We start from the raw sequence: 18,021 nt of genomic DNA on the forward strand, positions 1-18,021 counted from the left end.
GATTATTCATACAAAGAAACACAGGAAGTAATCTATAAACGTATGAAAAATAAACCAGCCACCTGCCATAATCTCATTCACTATAAAAAGGAATACTGCTTGTGATACAACATCGCCCCCACTAGAGGACACTGTGTATGTTTATATGCCCAGAGTTAAGCACTATTCCAACAAAACCTACAATTTCACACTCTACTAGCTAGACTTTTACTTCAAACCCTCTTTGATGATTACATCTACATTTTTGTACTAGCTAAATTACATCAGGTCTGGACAGAGCAGAATATATATGTTGCTGAGCCCACATTTCCCAAAATGTTATGAAACTCTCTCCACCAACTCCTTTGCAACTGTATCTCTCCTCTGGGGAGTCAAAGGTCCTCCATCTCCCAGCATTGGTGATATCAAAAGTATACGGCTGATGCAGGAGATCGCACCTCAATTGAGCGAAGCTGCTGCTGGACTGGAAGATGAGATCCTCAGCAGAAAATATTCTACTTTAATCAATTAGATATATCAAAGCTGTGGTTTTTGGGTGGCTGTTTTCCAGTGATCATCTAATCTATTAATTGCTAATCTAACCTTATTGTATGGAAGCTGTAATATCAAAAGTATACGGCAGCTTGACATCGAAAACTGTGTGTGTGTCCTAATCAGCCTGTATTTTAACTTGAAAAGCTATATATTGATTTGGAAGAGTGTACAGTACATCTCTGCTCTGTCCAGATCTGGTGTCCTCATTCTTAGCCACTGAGAAGCCAGAGCTTGTAGCCTTGAGGTTAGAAAACTTACCGCTGGTCCTGAAGGTTGTTGGCTTGTGTCCAACATTTTCACAAATATATATGTTTTTTAATTTTACCATTTATTTTTATTGTGGTCTTAATTCATTTGAATTTGTGAGTTTAGAATGCCGCGTGCCAGCAATGAGAGGAGGTAGTTAATCTTGTAACTACTTAGGGATTGTAGGAAAGTCAACTCCCAGGATCTTCTCTGTCGGCTGTGTACCTACAAGCACACTGTGGAAACAGCAGGGTTGAGAGGTCATGGCCTTAAATTGGTTTCAGGACAGAGGACATCAAAGACCACGGGTACTTACTATTTCAAAGGAGCAATTATAGGGATTGACGCACTTTGGGAATGAGAGGTTAGAGATAGGAAAGTGTAGGGTAAAGGAGGAGGTGGGAGCAACACAAGGTAATCACAGAAGCGATTTTAAGTAATAAAAGGCAAGACCATTGGTAACTGGAGGGGGGAGGGGGGAGGGGGGGGGGGGGGGGGTGGTGAGATTGACCAATCACATTGACCATTCCTTGAACAGAACTTATTAACCACAAGCATGGTCGAAACCCATTTAGTAAACATGTTTCAATAATGATGTTGAATATGGAATATCATGTTTTGCCAATGAACACAAAGCAACAGTGTGTTGTTAAAAGCTAAATCTGTATCATTGTATTGTTTAGGCCTCGATCAAACTTGGAATGCCCAAAGTACTTTTGTGAGAATAGAGCATTCAGTCTGCACATGTGTAGACAGGGAAATTACCCAGATTTGACTCAAAGATATCCTCTTTTTAAATACTGCACTTTCGTATTCATCAAACCTCTAAGAAGTACGTATTTGAAATGTGTGGTCTTTGAAGATTAGCCGGGGGGATCACATTTTGGCTTTGAAAACGGGTTCAGTCTTGATTTACAAACTCACAAAAAAGCACACACAATCTCCATAAACCCTTTAGATCATGCAAAATCGTCTTTAAAGTTTTTTTTCTCTGTTGTTATACTAGAATCTATATTAATTCAGCATGAAGCAATATAATCGTGCCCAGATGTATAAGGGGGATTTCCTTTGCTGTAAGCTACTCATTATGTAGAAACATACCGCTGCTTGACAAGGTAACCAATCGTTCTTTAATTTGTGGTGTTTAGGGAACAAAATGCTAAAAACATTTTTTAAAACAACTAATTTTTGAAGACATTGATAAAGCAAGTCAAAATAATTCTCGTTGAATTTATAAAGTTTTGTTTAGTATTTCTAAGTTCAGTGCTATTGACGGTTTTAATACTGTAGTTATGGAAATACTGTGGTCAAATGACCTAGGAAATGCAGACTAACTGAAAGTAATTTGTGCCAACTACCTAGTATAGTGCTAGATATAATTGTTTCAATATAAAAATACATGTGTGCTGTAACATGTGTTACTTACTGTAAAACTACACATTTGATAACTACATAGCAAATAGAAGTGTATGACAGATAAGATTTATATAATAATATTTTATTAGCTATATAACCCCTTTAAGGCCTTTTGACCTGTGGTGGTACACTAGACATAGGTTCTTGTTTCGCATAATTTGGTGCCTTCATCTGCCAAATTTCACAGCTCTCTATTGACTTTGTAACTGCGCTGAAGAAGTCTTTAGCTAACAGGGACCTCTTCTGTTGACACACGTTACATTGTGGCTTCTCCTCCAGATTCAGTCAATGCTTAATTGTCGTTATTGGAATTGGTTCATCTCGGGAAGCTAGAGCATTCTGTTTCTCAAAAGAGCAGCTGTACTATTCAAATGGAAAGTCTAATTGCTGAAAGACCTTAAATATAGGGGTTCTTATCACATGCAGTGGCATACCAAATTTAATCCTAATAAATGCATAAAGCAAAACAGGATGAATTCAAAAAGGGCCTCAACAGAAAATGTGTAATATGCATTGGTACCGTGTATTTAAACCAGCAGGTACTGCAGGTCAAAAATGCAGACTTTCATGACCTCAATCGATACTCTGAATAAGGCAAAACTTTGTCTACTTGACTTAGTTTCTTATAGTTTTGCCTTAGATTTTTTTTTTACCTAATGGCATTATGGTTTTAATGGAACATAGGGCTTCTGGACTGATTTACAGACTCCTTCCATTTTGTACCAGCGTTGTTCAAGTGACACATACTCTGGTGAAAGATGTATCATAAATAGGAATGTAATGATTCATGGTGCATTGATGAATCGTGATGCTTTCTTTACATGATGTATCGTATTGTAATTGAGGTATGTATCGTCTGCATTGTGATACAATTTGGGAAGTCATTATAATATCAGGTCATTATCCAAACAACCCACAGTTCCAAATGATTACTGCCTTTCTGTACATCCTTTCATAGATATATCATCTTGGGAATCACATTTCAGGAAACTTCTCATTGACTTTTCATATTACATTTGGCCTTGCATATGATGTATTCCACAATACATTGCAGAGGGTCCGAATCAGTCATGTCAGGGACAGTCACGTGTCAACAAGATGTGCTAAACTAGGGAAGATTAAAATAAACCGATACCAGTGATTTCTATTTTAGTGTAAAAATGGAGATGATTGACACAACAATACAGTCAAAAACAAAAACTGTGAACATCTGAAATATTTCCACATGACAAGGTCAACACTTGTTCTGTTTTATTTCTTTTTGTCTTTCAGCAGTCTGGGGATGCCTTGAAGCAGGAGCACTGCCATTGAAAGACGCACTATAGCCAGAGAAGCTTTAGAAGGGTTTGTGTTATCACGAAGCTGGGTTGGAAACTGCCTTTGAGGGTTCTGGATGTTTTTAGCTTTCTGAAGATCTCTTCATGCTGGTGATAAAAGTGAAACGCTTGTTCAGCCTCAACAGAGCCCCAAGGCTGCTGCCCGTCTGTAAGGAGTCGCATGTATGCTTTTATCAGACAGTTATTTATTGTTGCCAATACAGTGGTGTTGCAAAAGCCATGACATTGTAATAGGTTTGGCACTGCGAAGAGGTGATTTTTAGTTTGTAATTGTGTATTTTATTTGATGTCGTAAAGCAGTGGTAACCAATGCTTTTTCATTAACTATTATTATCACTGCTCCCTTTTTGTAGGGATGTGAAGGATATGCACATATTTCGAATGCCACACTGTTGGTAAACTGAGCAATACCTGTGTAGATTACTGTACAGTACCTTCAAAAGACTATTATTACTGATATCCTATTTATAGAAAATGTCAACATTCGTGGCATGAACAAGGTATGTTATGAAAAACCATGAAATTCGACATTAAAATAAAATAGGATAAATAACTAGATAAAGTAACCAATGTTTCAAATGTTAATGAGTGACTATTAATCACTGGTAATTAATAACATTGGTAGCGCTTATTGTAAATCCCCATTTTTTACAATAAAAAATACAGCTGATTTTAATATAGTTCTTCATAAACTAACAAAATACAACAGCATGTGTATTGAAAACGAATATCTATCTATAGTATGCTCTTATTGATTTAAATATAAAACTATGACATATCGTATTTGTCCTGTACTGTAGACCATTGGAGTTGAACTTGAACATTGGATGATCTATATGCCATCATCCTTTAAATCACTACCACAATCCTCTGGCATTTTACATTTTTACTGACAGATGTGCACTAAAGAGATTTGTGCCCCTTTAGATGTTAGATTTTTCTGACTACACAGATTCTGATGATCTCAGTGGCGGTACCAGAAAGTATCACAGACTTCAAATATCTCAAATTGAAAGGATTTTTAACACAAGAAAAGTGGGCAGTGATAATAATACGAGTGTGAATACGAAGTAAGGTAAATGGATTTGAAAACATTGGTCAGCACTCCTTTAACTGTTTATTATGCATGTTCTGTATCATCCTCTACGCAGCAATCAATATTTGTCATGTTTCATAAATACAGTTTATCTGTATTCTGAACATTTTGTTTTAACACAGTATGTGCTGATGCGTTTCAAACAGAACTATCAAACATATTCTGAAGGGGGGGCATTTGTTTATGTTGGACAGTTTTGTTTGAAATGAGGAATTTAAAAACTGGACAATTGGGGACAAGAATGATGAGTGTTATTAGCCTCATTTCTAAAAAAAAAAAAAAGCAAAACTAGAAATACATTACTAGCTCTTGAATTCAATTTTTTTTTTTTTTTTAATTTAGTAGTCGGCAATTGATTTTACCCCGTTTTTCTCCCAATTTGGAATATCCAATTGTATTTTAGGCTCAGTTCACCACTACCACCCCCGCGCTGACTCGGGAGCGGCGAAGACGAACATACGCTGTCCTCCGAAGCGTGTGTCGTCAGCTGACCGCTTCTTTTCACTCTGCAGGCCTGCCATGCAGCCAACACAGAGCTACAGCGTCGGAGGACAACGCAGCTCTGGGCAGCTTACAGGCAAGCCTGCAGGCCCCTGGCCAGTCTACAGGGGTCACTGGTGCGCGGTGAGCCGAGGACACCCTGGTCAACCTAACCCCCCCCCCGGGCGGTGCTTGGCCAATTGTGCGCCACCCCCTGGGAACTGCTGTCCATGGTCAGTAGTGGAATAGCCTGGACTCAAACCGGTGACCTCCAGGCTATAAGGCGCATCCTGCACTCCACGTGGAGCGCCTTTACCGGATGCACCACTCGGGAGCCCTGAACTCAATTTGTGAGTTATTTACTTTTTTCATGGGTAGTTTTTGTGTCATAAAGTGCTTATGCCATTTATACTTTGTCAATGCCTCCCTTTGGCATGTTTTTATTTTATATATAAAACTGCAAAGGAATGCACTAGTATTTATTTTAACAAAACAAAAAACAAACAAAAAAAAACCCTGAAAATCTGTGAAAATGTATTTATTTTTGTTTTTTTCCCAGTAATATCCTGGCATACTGTAAACCCAAACTAGTCACCATAAATGTAAACAATGAAGGACAAACAGTACATCATTTTGCAGTGTTTGAGCAGCCAGATCCTGTCGCCCAAACTGCACAAGATGACAATAAGAGACTGCCTACACATGACTTATTAACTAGTTTAACAACAAAATAACAAAATTAGGGTTATTATAACTGAACTAATTTTGTACAGTTTCATCAGCTTCGCTTCTTGTTGGAAAATTTTACAAAGTGCATCTACTAAAAAACAAGAATAACACATTATTTAAGAATACCCATACTCATACCAAGAATGCACTGCTTAAACCATTTTACAAAACGTTCAGTACTCAGTGCTTTTTCTTAATGTATTGCTGTAAGGTTATTATTCTGTTTTTCAAAGCCAGTGAAGATGCTGAGGCTGTTTTCAGATAACCTAGAAACTCTCGTGAAGCTGCATGATGTAGCTGAGGGGTTGTCAAGTGCGTTTGCACTGCCAAGGACCACTCTTCAAAAGGAAAGCACAGCACTAATCTAAGCAGCTGAATGATCCTTTGTTATTTAGAGCACAGTAGGCGGAAAAATTCCCCATCAATAATTGAATGGATAAACCTCATTAAATCTGAACTGTGGCTGGATCAATTCAGTAGAGATGAAAAACAAACAGAAAAAAGATCACTATGTACAGTCTTATTTAATATCCATTGTTTAATATCATTGACCAGTTTTCCCATGTCTCTATTCTATGAATGTATTATAGTTTACCATGGTTTGCAATGTTTTTAAATATGTTTTACCATACCTCTCTGAGCTACCTAATACCTATGCTTTACCATGCGTTTACTATACTTTATTACACTTTGCCATGCATTTCTTAATGTAAACCTTAACAAGAGATCTTCATTATTTTATCAACATTACCACCAAATTGAAATGTATGATTTGAGTATAAACATAAACTGATATTATTACTTTATACTCACATGTGATATTATTACTTTATGTTCTTGTAAATCAAATGTTCCCAGTTAACACAACTGCTTTAAAGTTGGCCATACTTAAAAAAAAGGAAAGTTTACATGTAAACAACTTGCTGTTTAAATTTGATGTACAGTCATGTTTTGACATACACAGTAATGCGGGGAACACGGCAAATTTGTTTTACAACTGTTTAGTGTTATGTGCAGTGTGCTGAACATGTACAGTATTGAAGTAAACTACTGAATGAAAATGCAATTCATGAAAATGAATTGAATTAATGAATGTTACAAAGTTTGTGTGTTGCTTATTGATAAACCAATTGAGTCAGCTCCTATGATTGTCTAATAAAATCCAGTGGTGGCTTATTCGGGTGAGGTATAAGTGAATCAAATTGACCCTTTGGACAGAGGATGCACACATTTAAAAAAAAAAAAAGGATTGGAAAGGGGTCAATAGACCAGTTCATTTCTGCAAATATACTCTATAATACAATTGTGAAACAAACTCCTGCTGTCACTTGTAGGAAGAAAGTCCCATCTTTATAGACCCATGTCCTTTTTATAACAGGTGAAAGTAAATTGAATAACACTGGTGCAAACTAGTTTCTTTGCAGGTGAATTGCTGGATTGCAGCACAGGTGATGCAAAACTGCATCTGTTTTTAAAAGCCCTCTGTTACTGTTTGTGAGGTAGGACTGCTGTGCCGTCTTCTGCAAGACCAATAAAACATGAAATACTTTGGATTGGTGCCACAGAGTTTGGCCTCCTTGTGGAACAAGAGCTATTATTAACTACAAGGGTATGCAAGAAAAACAATGTTCTGCCAAAGAAATGAAAGCATGTATTCAATTTCAGCTTGGGACATATTGTTCATCAACTCTGCAGCGAGAAATCATGGAAACATATCGTTTACACTGCCTTTAAGATTCTTACCCTTTAAGTGTGTGCATTACAGTTTTAGTTAAATTAATATAGTGTACATAGGAGGCCTGGAGAGCACTTCTTATTATTAACACATCAAAGGATACCAAACACTCCCTTTTAAATGTATAATGCTGCATTTATTCTAAATATGTCCCGAATATGTAAATATACTTATTAAAAGCAGGCAGCACATTGCATCCTTATTGATAAGCTGCATGTCTCGTAACACAACACACTCCACACAATGATGGAGGACAGGAACCATTTATGGAAAGATACTGATACACTTGCCTACCCTTTCTAGGTTTTTATCATGCTTAACTTATCGTTAGATACTAAACACTAATTTGAAGCCCTGATTACATTTAGTAATATTTGTTCTTTTATATTAAAAAGGTGGTAATTGTTTTAAGAAGTTATTGTAAATCTGAATTGTGGGTCTTTACAAACTACAATAAACCAACATGATTTCTTAATTTATTGAAAAAGAAAATGCCCATTAGTTCTTGTCAATGCAGTGCTCATGAAAGTTTGGAAAGTGGCACTGGAATGGGTTGCCTTGTTATTTTGATGCTGAATCACTGGGATCCTTTAAGACCCAAAGTTTTGAGATCAATTGGCTCCTAGGAACGAGATGAGCATAGATAGGCTGAATGGCCTCCTCATGTTAATAAATGTTCTCGTGTTCATATTTTAATAATAATAATAATAATAATAATAATAATAATAATAATAATAATAATAATAATAATAATAATAATAATAATAATAATGTATTAATTAGAACTGAAACTTGGAATTATTAAGCAACCAAATGCAGGCAGCTCATTGTCAAATGATGTTTAGGATTAAAAATCAACTTGCTTGTGGTTTTCTTCAACCCATCAAAATTCTGATTGGCTTCAATTGGTGAGACAAAGAAATGTAATATGTGCTTTTTCTGATTTTTTTTTTTTTTCAAATCAGAATGTTGGTGTGTGCATGTTATTTTGAGCGTTCTTTTTTTAGAATGGGTAAAGTTAGTACTTCCCATTATGTCATTTTATTTGATACTGGAAAATAATAAGGTTTTATGACGAGTTTTGTTTTTATAATTCTTATAACACTCTTTGTAAATATCTTGATTCAATACAATGTGTTTGTTGATTAAATGCTTGAATGTCCTCCTTTGTCGTTTGTTTATTGGTTTTATGCTGAGATGTAACTGACACAATCCACACACAGCAGACAGGAAAAATTGTCTTCAAAGTGTCTGTAAAATAAACAACATCAACAGAAAAGCAATTTGGAAGCATGTCATGGTAATAATTATTGGAGTTGTATTTTTCTTTCATGCTAAATAGTGTTGTGAATTACTTGGTGGGGGCAATTTTATAAGCATTTACTCTTATTCTATACTTAACACCTATTTTTAATGGGGAACATTTCATGTTAATGTTACCAAAAATAATAATAATAACAATAATAAACTTAAGAATGCTTAAGTGGACATTCACACTGGGTTCATTTCAAACGTCCTCAGTTCGGTTCGTTTGCTTTGAAACAATCTATCAACGTGCTAGCTGTTTACACGTGCCTTGTGTACAAACGTACTGAGTTCTTTTTTTTAATTAACTGGGCTCGTTTTCGTGGTTCACTTCCGTGTTTTCCCAGGACTCAGTTCACTTGTGTTCATATTGAAATAATCAAGTGAACTCGTGTTCTATTAATAAAAGACCATCAGATGTTTACATTTTCTGGCATTGCTTCTTCACACTATGTAATATTCAAATACAATAGTACTACAGTAGCCTACTGTATATATTGTTTAATGTTTTGCTTTTTTTTCATTTGTATAAAATCCTCGTATATTGGAAAAAAAATAACTACGGTATTGTAATAATGACATCATATATAAAGGAATGTATTTTTTTAGGGATATAGCTCCTTGTGTAAAACATTAGCCTAGAGTGTGTACGGCGTTGAATAAATAAATTATGTTTCATTTCATTTATGCAAGACAATAGTGAACACGTAATTCATACCTGGGAACTATTTGGCAAACCCTGAGACTGGTATCCTACTGCAGAGCATTGTTTTATTTCTGTAAGTTTACTAAACCATTTTCAGGAACATATAATAATTTAGTCCTTTTTTTAATACAATATTTTGTATTTTAGTTTTTTTTTTGTTTGTTTGTTTTTTTTTGCAGCACTGGTAAACATATTTACGCACGCACCAAGCATAACTTTGCCCAAACAGACGTTTGTTAAAAACTGGACAACGAGCCAAAAACAGAATGTTTAACTTAAATACTGTACTATATTGCATAATAAAGTTGGTACTTGCACACTCCCTCGCACAACATTGTATACAGTAATCCACGTGCAGCTGTATTTTCTGCAAGTGATTTTTTTCCCCAATGTGAAAGCGATTGGAGGCAGTTCACATAATTCAACATGAACTTGAACAATTCTACAAAAATAAAGAAAACAGATTTAAAAAAAAAAAAAAAAAAAAAGAAGTTAGGCTATAGCAATCGCACCAGCCAACCAGAGCCACGGTAATTTTAATAAATTCCCAGGTATGTTGATATTACAGCAACTACGTTGGGTTTTGTCAGTCTGATTTTTATTTTTATTTTTTTCTGATCAAATTTCTAACAATGCCGTTGTTTCCCCCGTTGTCCATATCACTCATCTGGACATTTTTACCACCTGTTTGTGTATGCAGTAACTGTACGCTATTGTACAGCCAAATCTACCGGGTTCGTTTCCTGTTTACAAAAGAACCGAGACCGTCCAGTGTTCACATTCACGTTTTTTAAGAGAACCGAACTCCGTTCTTTTGCCAAACGGTCTGAAACCACCTCTTCTAGTGGTCTCAGTTCGGTTCTGTTCGGTTCGTTTGCCAATCGAACTTTGATGTTCACACTGCTCTCCAAACGAACCGAACCGTACTCAGTACGAAAAAAAGCTCCAGTGTGAACAGGCCCTAAGAAAGACTGAATTACATTACTTACTGTTGTTGTTTGTTCTAGTTTTGAAGAAAAAAAAATACTAAAAAAACAACAGGTAATTTTCTTTAAAAAAATAGGAGTTAACTGAAGACTTAGACTGGCACAAATGCCTTGAAACTGTGGGTGCTAATGGGGTAACCAATACACACATACACACAAATACACCATCATTTAGTTTTTTTATATCTATAATTCAGAAACACAACAACATTTCAAATAGTGCACTGCACCTTCCCAGAAAAGTTCCCAACAGCCCGAGTCTCTATACTGAGTTCAGAAAGATGATGTCTATTCTATAATTAATATCCCTGCAATCTGTCTGGCTCCAGAGAAAGGCTGCTCGGAATCTGATGCTACATTTGTTTATTGGCGTTTATTTTACAAATCTTCACTGGACATTATAAACCGGATTCATTTTTGCTCCTTTTTCCTAAATAGTGTGTGTCACATGAATAAATAACTAAATTTATATATATATATATATATATATATATATATATATATATATATATATATATATATATATATATTTGAATGCGTTTTATTTTAAAAACTATAGAAACAATCCTTTCCCTTTATGTATTGCTTCCTAGAAGCTAAAACTCAAGAAATAAACTATTTGTCCAAACCTAGCCTGTCCTTTTATAGTAAACAGTGGTTAATTGTTGAAGGCTTGTGACCGAATGTCCCCTTCTTTTCAGACCCAGAGAGCAGACAGAATCTACGTGCGCCGTTTCTGCAACTGAACCCAGTGAAGTGGATGAAATACACAGCAAGGGGGCTTATCCGTGCCATTATGATAGCCAACACGTAATTACATGCTCTAAAAATAAATGGTTAGATGTGAGATCATCACTGAAAAGAAACAAAGGCAGATTTGTGATTTTTTTCAGATGGAAAGAAATAATACTGTATTAAAATAATCTTAAAAAAAAATAAATAAATAAAGTAAACGTCTTTATGAACCCTTACAGCGTGCTCCATAAGACAGCTGTAGAAACCAAAATGAAACAATAACACTGCTTGTTTTCACACAGCTGCTTAAGCCAAACTGTTTCCCTAACTTGGCTCAACTCAAACGCGGCGGAGGACACTTCTGGAGATACTGAGCTGCCAGTTTGTTAAAGAAGAGTGTTGACTCATGCCACCTGCGAACTGCATTAGAAAACCCCGAGCACACAAACTTACTTACACTCTCTATAGCACTACAACTGACCATGCAGTACATTTATAAGTTCCAGGTTTGTATAGTTTAAATTGTTAAATTGTTTAAAATAAACAGTTAAAAGACAATACAAACAAGTAAACACATTTTGTATTATGTTATAGTTTAATTATACTCTGTATTATGCTTATCTTTTTTTTTTTCATTGGATTTCCAAAAAAGTATTCCGCGCTTTTAGACACAGGTGTCTTCTGGCAACACGCTTAGGCTGACACGCAGTAACATTACGGGTTTCTTGTGCCTCACTCTTGTTTAGTAACTGGGGGCTGGGGCTGGAAGCACATAGCGGGGTGTTAATCCAGAACTATATTTGTCTTGTGTGCTGTACATAGTCACAACAGCGACTTGCAGACTATTTTAAACGCAACAACTCCAGGCGTTTCTAGCTTTAATGAAGAGAGCTTCACAACGTGCTCATACAATACAAGGAACTTACCGGCATTCAGCGATGACTGTAAGAAAAGTAAACAAACTTGAACAGCCTTGAGGTAGAAAAAAAAAAAATCGGAAGGCTGGAGAAGTGAGACGAGAATATGTACCGTTTTAAATCGTAAACACAATGGATAATAACACGAGCACCACGTTGTCTGATGAAGAGGCATTGATTGGAGAAGTCCAAAGAGGAGACAGCGAGGACAATGGATTCCAAGAAGACATTGACCTGGTTCAAATGCATCTCACCTGTTTACCGGAGAGGTACATGCACGCGAAGTTTACTTTATCGGCATACCTGCTGTGCTGGATGATACTACAGCTATGCAAGGTAAGCAATAAACATTCAAAACTAACATTTAAATATTGCAACTTTAAGCCAATGTTTAAATGTTTCTTCTTCTTCTTCTTCTTCTTCTTCTTCTTCTTCTTCTTCTTCTTCTTCTTCTTCTTCTTCTTCTATTCATTATTTTAATAATGTTTTTATTTTATTTTATTGGAAATGATGCAGAGTAAAGCATATTAAAGGAGTTATTCTTGACATACATATCTTAATGCTTTTGAATAATTCGTTATTTAGTAGTTAATATTAACTTATTTAAATTCACTTATGAACTGGCTTATATCCAATTAAAATAACAGAATTAATGTAAAGTAAATTGCATGACACACACTATCTTAATATAAAATAATCATTACTGACTTTTAAAAAACAAAAAATATAAAAGTTTGTATTACAAATAAATGTTAATTGACCTGCAATGCATTTCAATTCCTCTCACATATATTGTAAAGTCTAAAAAAATAGCGTTGAAGAATGTAAACAATCTGGAAGAAGGCAAAAATAATAATAATCAAATGTAAACTTCTTGAGATATTAAACACACTTATGTTACACACACTTGCATTACACACACTTGCATGTGGACTGTCTGTCCTCCCCCTGCTTTGTAGAAGTTTTTGTACGGTAAATTGAGTAGTTTCCCCATGCTTTGCTGTGTTTTTAAATATGTTTTACCAATACCATACTTCTCTCGGCTTTACAGTGTTTACCTATGCTTTACTGTGCTTTCACAAAGTTAATAAATTACACCTTGCTATGCTTTTACTATGGGGAACTTCCGTAAGGGTCCGACGACTGATTCATTTGTAATGTACAGACAGCGATTGTCGGTGAAAAGTAATTTTCATTATTCCCATACCATTACTTGCAAAGTCCTAGCTAAATTAAATCACAAAAGGTTTTTTGTATTATTATTTTTTTATAATAACATAAAGAAAACACATCACTGGAATCAGTGTGCAAGTAGTTTGCTGTGAAACGTATTGGGTGACAGTGTGTTGAAACAAGCTGGTGACTGTTTTCATCTCTGTAATTGGTCAAGATTGAGAAAGCATTTAGTTAAGGTAAAGGTTTCATGTATGTGTTAGACTGTCGCACGTTGTGGCTCCATAGCAGTATCTTCACTGAATTGTTTGGGCTATCTTTGTTTGATCTGTCTTCGTACCTAGCGTTTTTAGATCGGCCCACCACCACCTCTCCAGCCCCTTGCAGCAGGGTATCTGCTTCAGTTTAAAATGCTTTTATTTTTGTACTTTTTCTAGTTTGCTATTTACCAGCTTACCTCCTGTTGTTTTGAAGGATGAAGACTATTTTTTTTCCAGCTGTTAAAATACATTTGAAATCGGAATGATATAACTGCTAACCAAAGGGCACGGTTAAACACATACAACCAATGCGGTACTTATCATTTCGTGATAAGACTACTGGAAGCTTTACACCTAAAGTTTGAGCTAACGTTTCAAAGTGTGTTTATAAATGTTCTTTACAGAAAGTTTGTAGATTAAACCCTTTTGAGAGTTCCAGCAGGACTATTATACAAACAGTAGGTAAGTGTACTCTGGTGAACACAAAGTGTCCAAATGAATGATCACCAGGGCTTCAAGACCCATTTTCTTGGCTAGCCTTATTAACGTTATCACTGGTCCCCCTACTCTGTGTTCAAAATCTTTAGGTCCTTTGTTGCTTTTTATTTTTTAATTTAGATATTTCAATATTTTATGTTTGTAAATACCACTTCCTGTGCTAAAGGGCAATCTCACAATAATCTAGCCAGTGTTGTGACCTACAGCACAGGAAGAAATGAGGTACCAGGAAGCAGCAGCAGCAGCAGCAGTATATATATATATATATATATATATATATATATATATATATATATATATATATATATATATATAAATATAAAATATTTGTGTTCAAATAACGGTTGTAGCGATACACAACTGCACAATGCAGGTCGTGATGCAATAGTATGTAAAAAAAAATGTAATTGTATGTAAAAATAATGTGATATCTTGTAACAATTGTAAGTCGCCCTGGATAAGGGCGTCTACTAAGAAATAAATAAATAAAAATAAAATAAATATGTATCACAGTACATGTGATGGACCTCATGGGCTACTTGTATGATGCATAAAAAGATGAAATGATCATGACGTAGGAAGACTGTGTATTCATACCAGCTGTGAAACACATTATTTTTCATTCAAGAACCATGTGGTGATCGTGAAACTATGTTGGGCTTTTGCTCTTGTATCACAGTGCAAACAATATGATATGTCTTATAGAGAAAGTATCCCCATTCATCGATACACAATACACACCCCTAGTCCAGGTACAGTACTTGGATAATTGGTCATGCCTGATATTATCCAGACCACAATAACAGAGTAATTAATGTGGTAAGCACCTGCAGTTTTTGCTGTGACCCAGTAATAGCTGTTTCTATGATTAGGTTAGGAATGGAGAGTAGGGCTGGGGTACAGTTAAAAATAGTTGTACAATTAAATATGAAATTGCTCTGGTATATCTTATAACAATGGTATACACCGTTAATTCTGGCGTAATATAAAACATTAGCAAGTAAAAGTTTAAGTAAACTGAATATATAAAAAAAGAAACACAAGATGACCATTTTATTCCTTTGATGTGCCATACTTACCATATAATATGTTTTTGTATATTTATAAAGTGACTGGAGTATAAGCGTAAACAAGGCAGGTCTATCATAATCAAAAACCATCAACATTACAGGGAATTTATTTCATCCTGATGCTGTAAAAACAAAAAAAAAAACAAAGCAATGAAAACCAGGCATGTGGAGGGAAAAGCACTACTTTGGTCATTCTGTAGGGGGCGCTGAAGATGGTTCTGATGACATTAACCTCAAGAATAAAGTAAATACATGCATGGTCTTGAGCTTTTACATTTTTCTTTTTTTTTTTATTTAGCAGACACCTTTAAATGTGGTTAGTACAATAAAACAGGCAGGTTTTTTAAATTTAAATTCAGTGAGACACATTCAGTTATAAGTGTGAATTACGAGGCAGAACTGTGAATTATATATTTTTTTTATAATGGACTGAGCTTGGATTAGAGGCTAATCATATAATATAATACTGCTCCCTTGAGGAGTACTCTAGTAGAGCCTGCTGTACAAACTGGATTATAAGCAGAAGCTTTTTAACAAAGCCTGACCTGAACAAATCTTCAACTCAGCAATAATCCCTCTGTTAAACAGTTCATAATCACAGGCTTTATACATGGGATGTCTCTGAGTTTTGTATTCCTGACCACATAGATGTGAGTGATAATGTGTGTATGACCTCTGCTCAATAGAGGTATTCAGTTGTGTAGTCCTAAATCAGAAAGTATCGGAACGCCAATTAAAATATAGATTTTTCTTAAACAAATTATACAAACTAACGTTCTATTTGTACATTGAGCTTGAGGTAACATTTAATAGGTAATGCATGCGTATCGCATGCGACTTAGGCTATTCTCCCGTAATTGTTTTTCCAGTCAAAGTTGGCTTGTTTTGAAAGCATATAAAACAGGTAAATGTTGTCTTTGGTGGTTTGGTTCTTTTTTGGCTATTTTTATCATGCATGTTTTTTTCTGTTCCTTTTGATTATGAGGTCATCTCCAGCGCAGAACTTCAATCACCACGATGCCCTGTCTAGTATATCTTATCCTCCCGCTGTCTTTTTTCTGGAGCTTGCATCCAAGAAAATTATGAATCACAAACGCTCAGTTATTTTTTATTCGTCACCAATTTAAGAACTGTATCAGTACAATTAGAATTGCTTTTAAATGTATTTTTAAACACTATCCGCCGTTGCATCCAAGTTTTCAGAGCAAAAAATATACCTGGCTGACAATAGGAGAAAATCAGGCCTGTAAAAAAGTGAATTGCAAAGTAATCTTTGCAATGAGGCCTTTACTGGCTGGCTTGATTTTGTGCACTGGCCCAAAAACAAGCCACACAAGCACTAGGCAAAGTTGTCAAATGGCCAAGCCACATTTTTAATCTGGCACAATACTCATAAGAAGTCTATGAGGTTACATTTAGTCTTCACTTTGTATATAGAGAGAGGATCCTGTCTCAATACAGAACACTTGTACAAGTGGGTGTGGTTTTTCAGCAGTCAGTAATTTTAAACTTAGCCCTGAGGAATGTAGAAGTGCTGAGCATTTGCCTAGCAGGGATCTGCAAAGTTCATTCTCCTTGGACTGTCAATAGTTTATTTGCATACCTGTATTTATAAAGGGTTGGGCGAGGGGGGACGAACAGAACCGGAATCTAAAATATTTTAAGAATAACAGATTGTAGAAATACTTATACATTTTACCAGACTAATTATAACTTACATTCACTATGTCGGTATATCACCTGCAGTTTTGAAATAAATGTTTAGAAAAGATGGGTTTTCACTAAAAAAAGACATCTGGTACCATACTGGATTCAAAGACATTTTCAAGACTCAAGGACATTTTTATGCCTTTCCTTTTTGTTACTGTTTCACTTCCTTGGTTATTTGTCCACTAGCATTTTCTTAGGTGAAATGACCTGATAGACACAATTTTCTAAGAGGTTTTCTCAAACGTTCTCAGATGAGACCTCTATAGAATGGAAGTGCACAACATGTAAAGATATATGGAATTATTTTGTCAGGTCATTGATATCTTAGGCCCTCTCACATACGTTTAAAGATGAACATCTTTTGGGTGCTAGTTGAAACAGGTGTAAATCTGCTGGCTAGGTGTCTGTGACTTTATTTATTATTGTTGCCCGGTCTTCGACTTATGTAACATTAATTCACTGGAACACTCACACACACAGGACAACCCTGAACCACTGATTTACTTAAAGGTAATGTTGGAAGCATTACAGCAAGCAAACAATAATACATGTATTATATTAATTCATGGAGAATATCTATTAAGTCTTAAGTCATAGCAACTTAATAAAATTACTAAACAACAAACATTAAAGTTGCAGATGTCTATGTCAGAACATATTGATTGCAGCAACCCACTTTAAAACTACTTCTGGACAGTCTGTGAGTATAGATAGGACTGGTACACGTTCTATTTTTAAACAGAGCTTGTTTGCTCATCTATGTGTTGATCCACAGTTGTGTTGTAATAGACTCATCACTGTCAGCAATCAAAAGACAAACAGAATGCTTAGGTATATAGCTACAAGTGTAGAGTACAAATCCAAGGATGTTATGGTGGGTTGTATAGCACACTGGGGAGACCGCACTCAGAGTACTGTGTCCAGTTGTGGTCGCCACAGGACCAAAGAGGGAGTCCAATGAAGAACAACCAGACTAATCCCAGGGCTTAAAGGAATGAGCTCTGAAGACAGGCTGGCTATATGATTTTTTTTTTTTTTAAGAAATATCTAAAACATAGGTCATGCCCGTAATCTTTAACAAGGGACAG

At 35.6% G+C, this 18,021-nt stretch overlaps 2 protein-coding genes across 6 annotated transcripts in view; both read left to right on the plus strand.

Annotated features, from left to right (window-relative positions):
- Positions 1-8,735, plus strand: part of LOC117423277 (uncharacterized) — a 37,873-nt gene extending 29,138 nt beyond the window's left edge. For 2 of the 3 annotated variants that reach the window (XM_058990108.1, XM_034038805.3), the window contains exon 3: positions 3,469-8,735. The gene's annotated coding sequence lies outside the window, so the exon portion shown is untranslated. The remainder of the gene's footprint in view (positions 1-3,468) is intronic. The other variant, XM_058990109.1, reaches the window with a different exon arrangement.
- Positions 8,736-11,837: 3,102 nt separating this feature from the next.
- The window catches only part of LOC117423322 (rho guanine nucleotide exchange factor 4-like), a 165,505-nt gene continuing 159,321 nt past the window's right edge, over positions 11,838-18,021 (plus strand). For 2 of the 3 annotated variants that reach the window (XM_058990110.1, XM_058990114.1), the window contains exon 1: positions 11,838-12,558. In XM_058990110.1, the coding sequence (XP_058846093.1) occupies positions 12,355-12,558 (204 nt within the window). In that variant the 5' untranslated portion in view covers positions 11,838-12,354. The remainder of the gene's footprint in view (positions 12,559-18,021) is intronic. The other variant, XM_034038875.3, reaches the window with a different exon arrangement.

Source organism: Acipenser ruthenus, chromosome 17, assembly GCF_902713425.1.
Source record: "Acipenser ruthenus chromosome 17, fAciRut3.2 maternal haplotype, whole genome shotgun sequence".
Lineage (NCBI taxonomy): Eukaryota > Metazoa > Chordata > Actinopteri > Acipenseriformes > Acipenseridae > Acipenser > Acipenser ruthenus.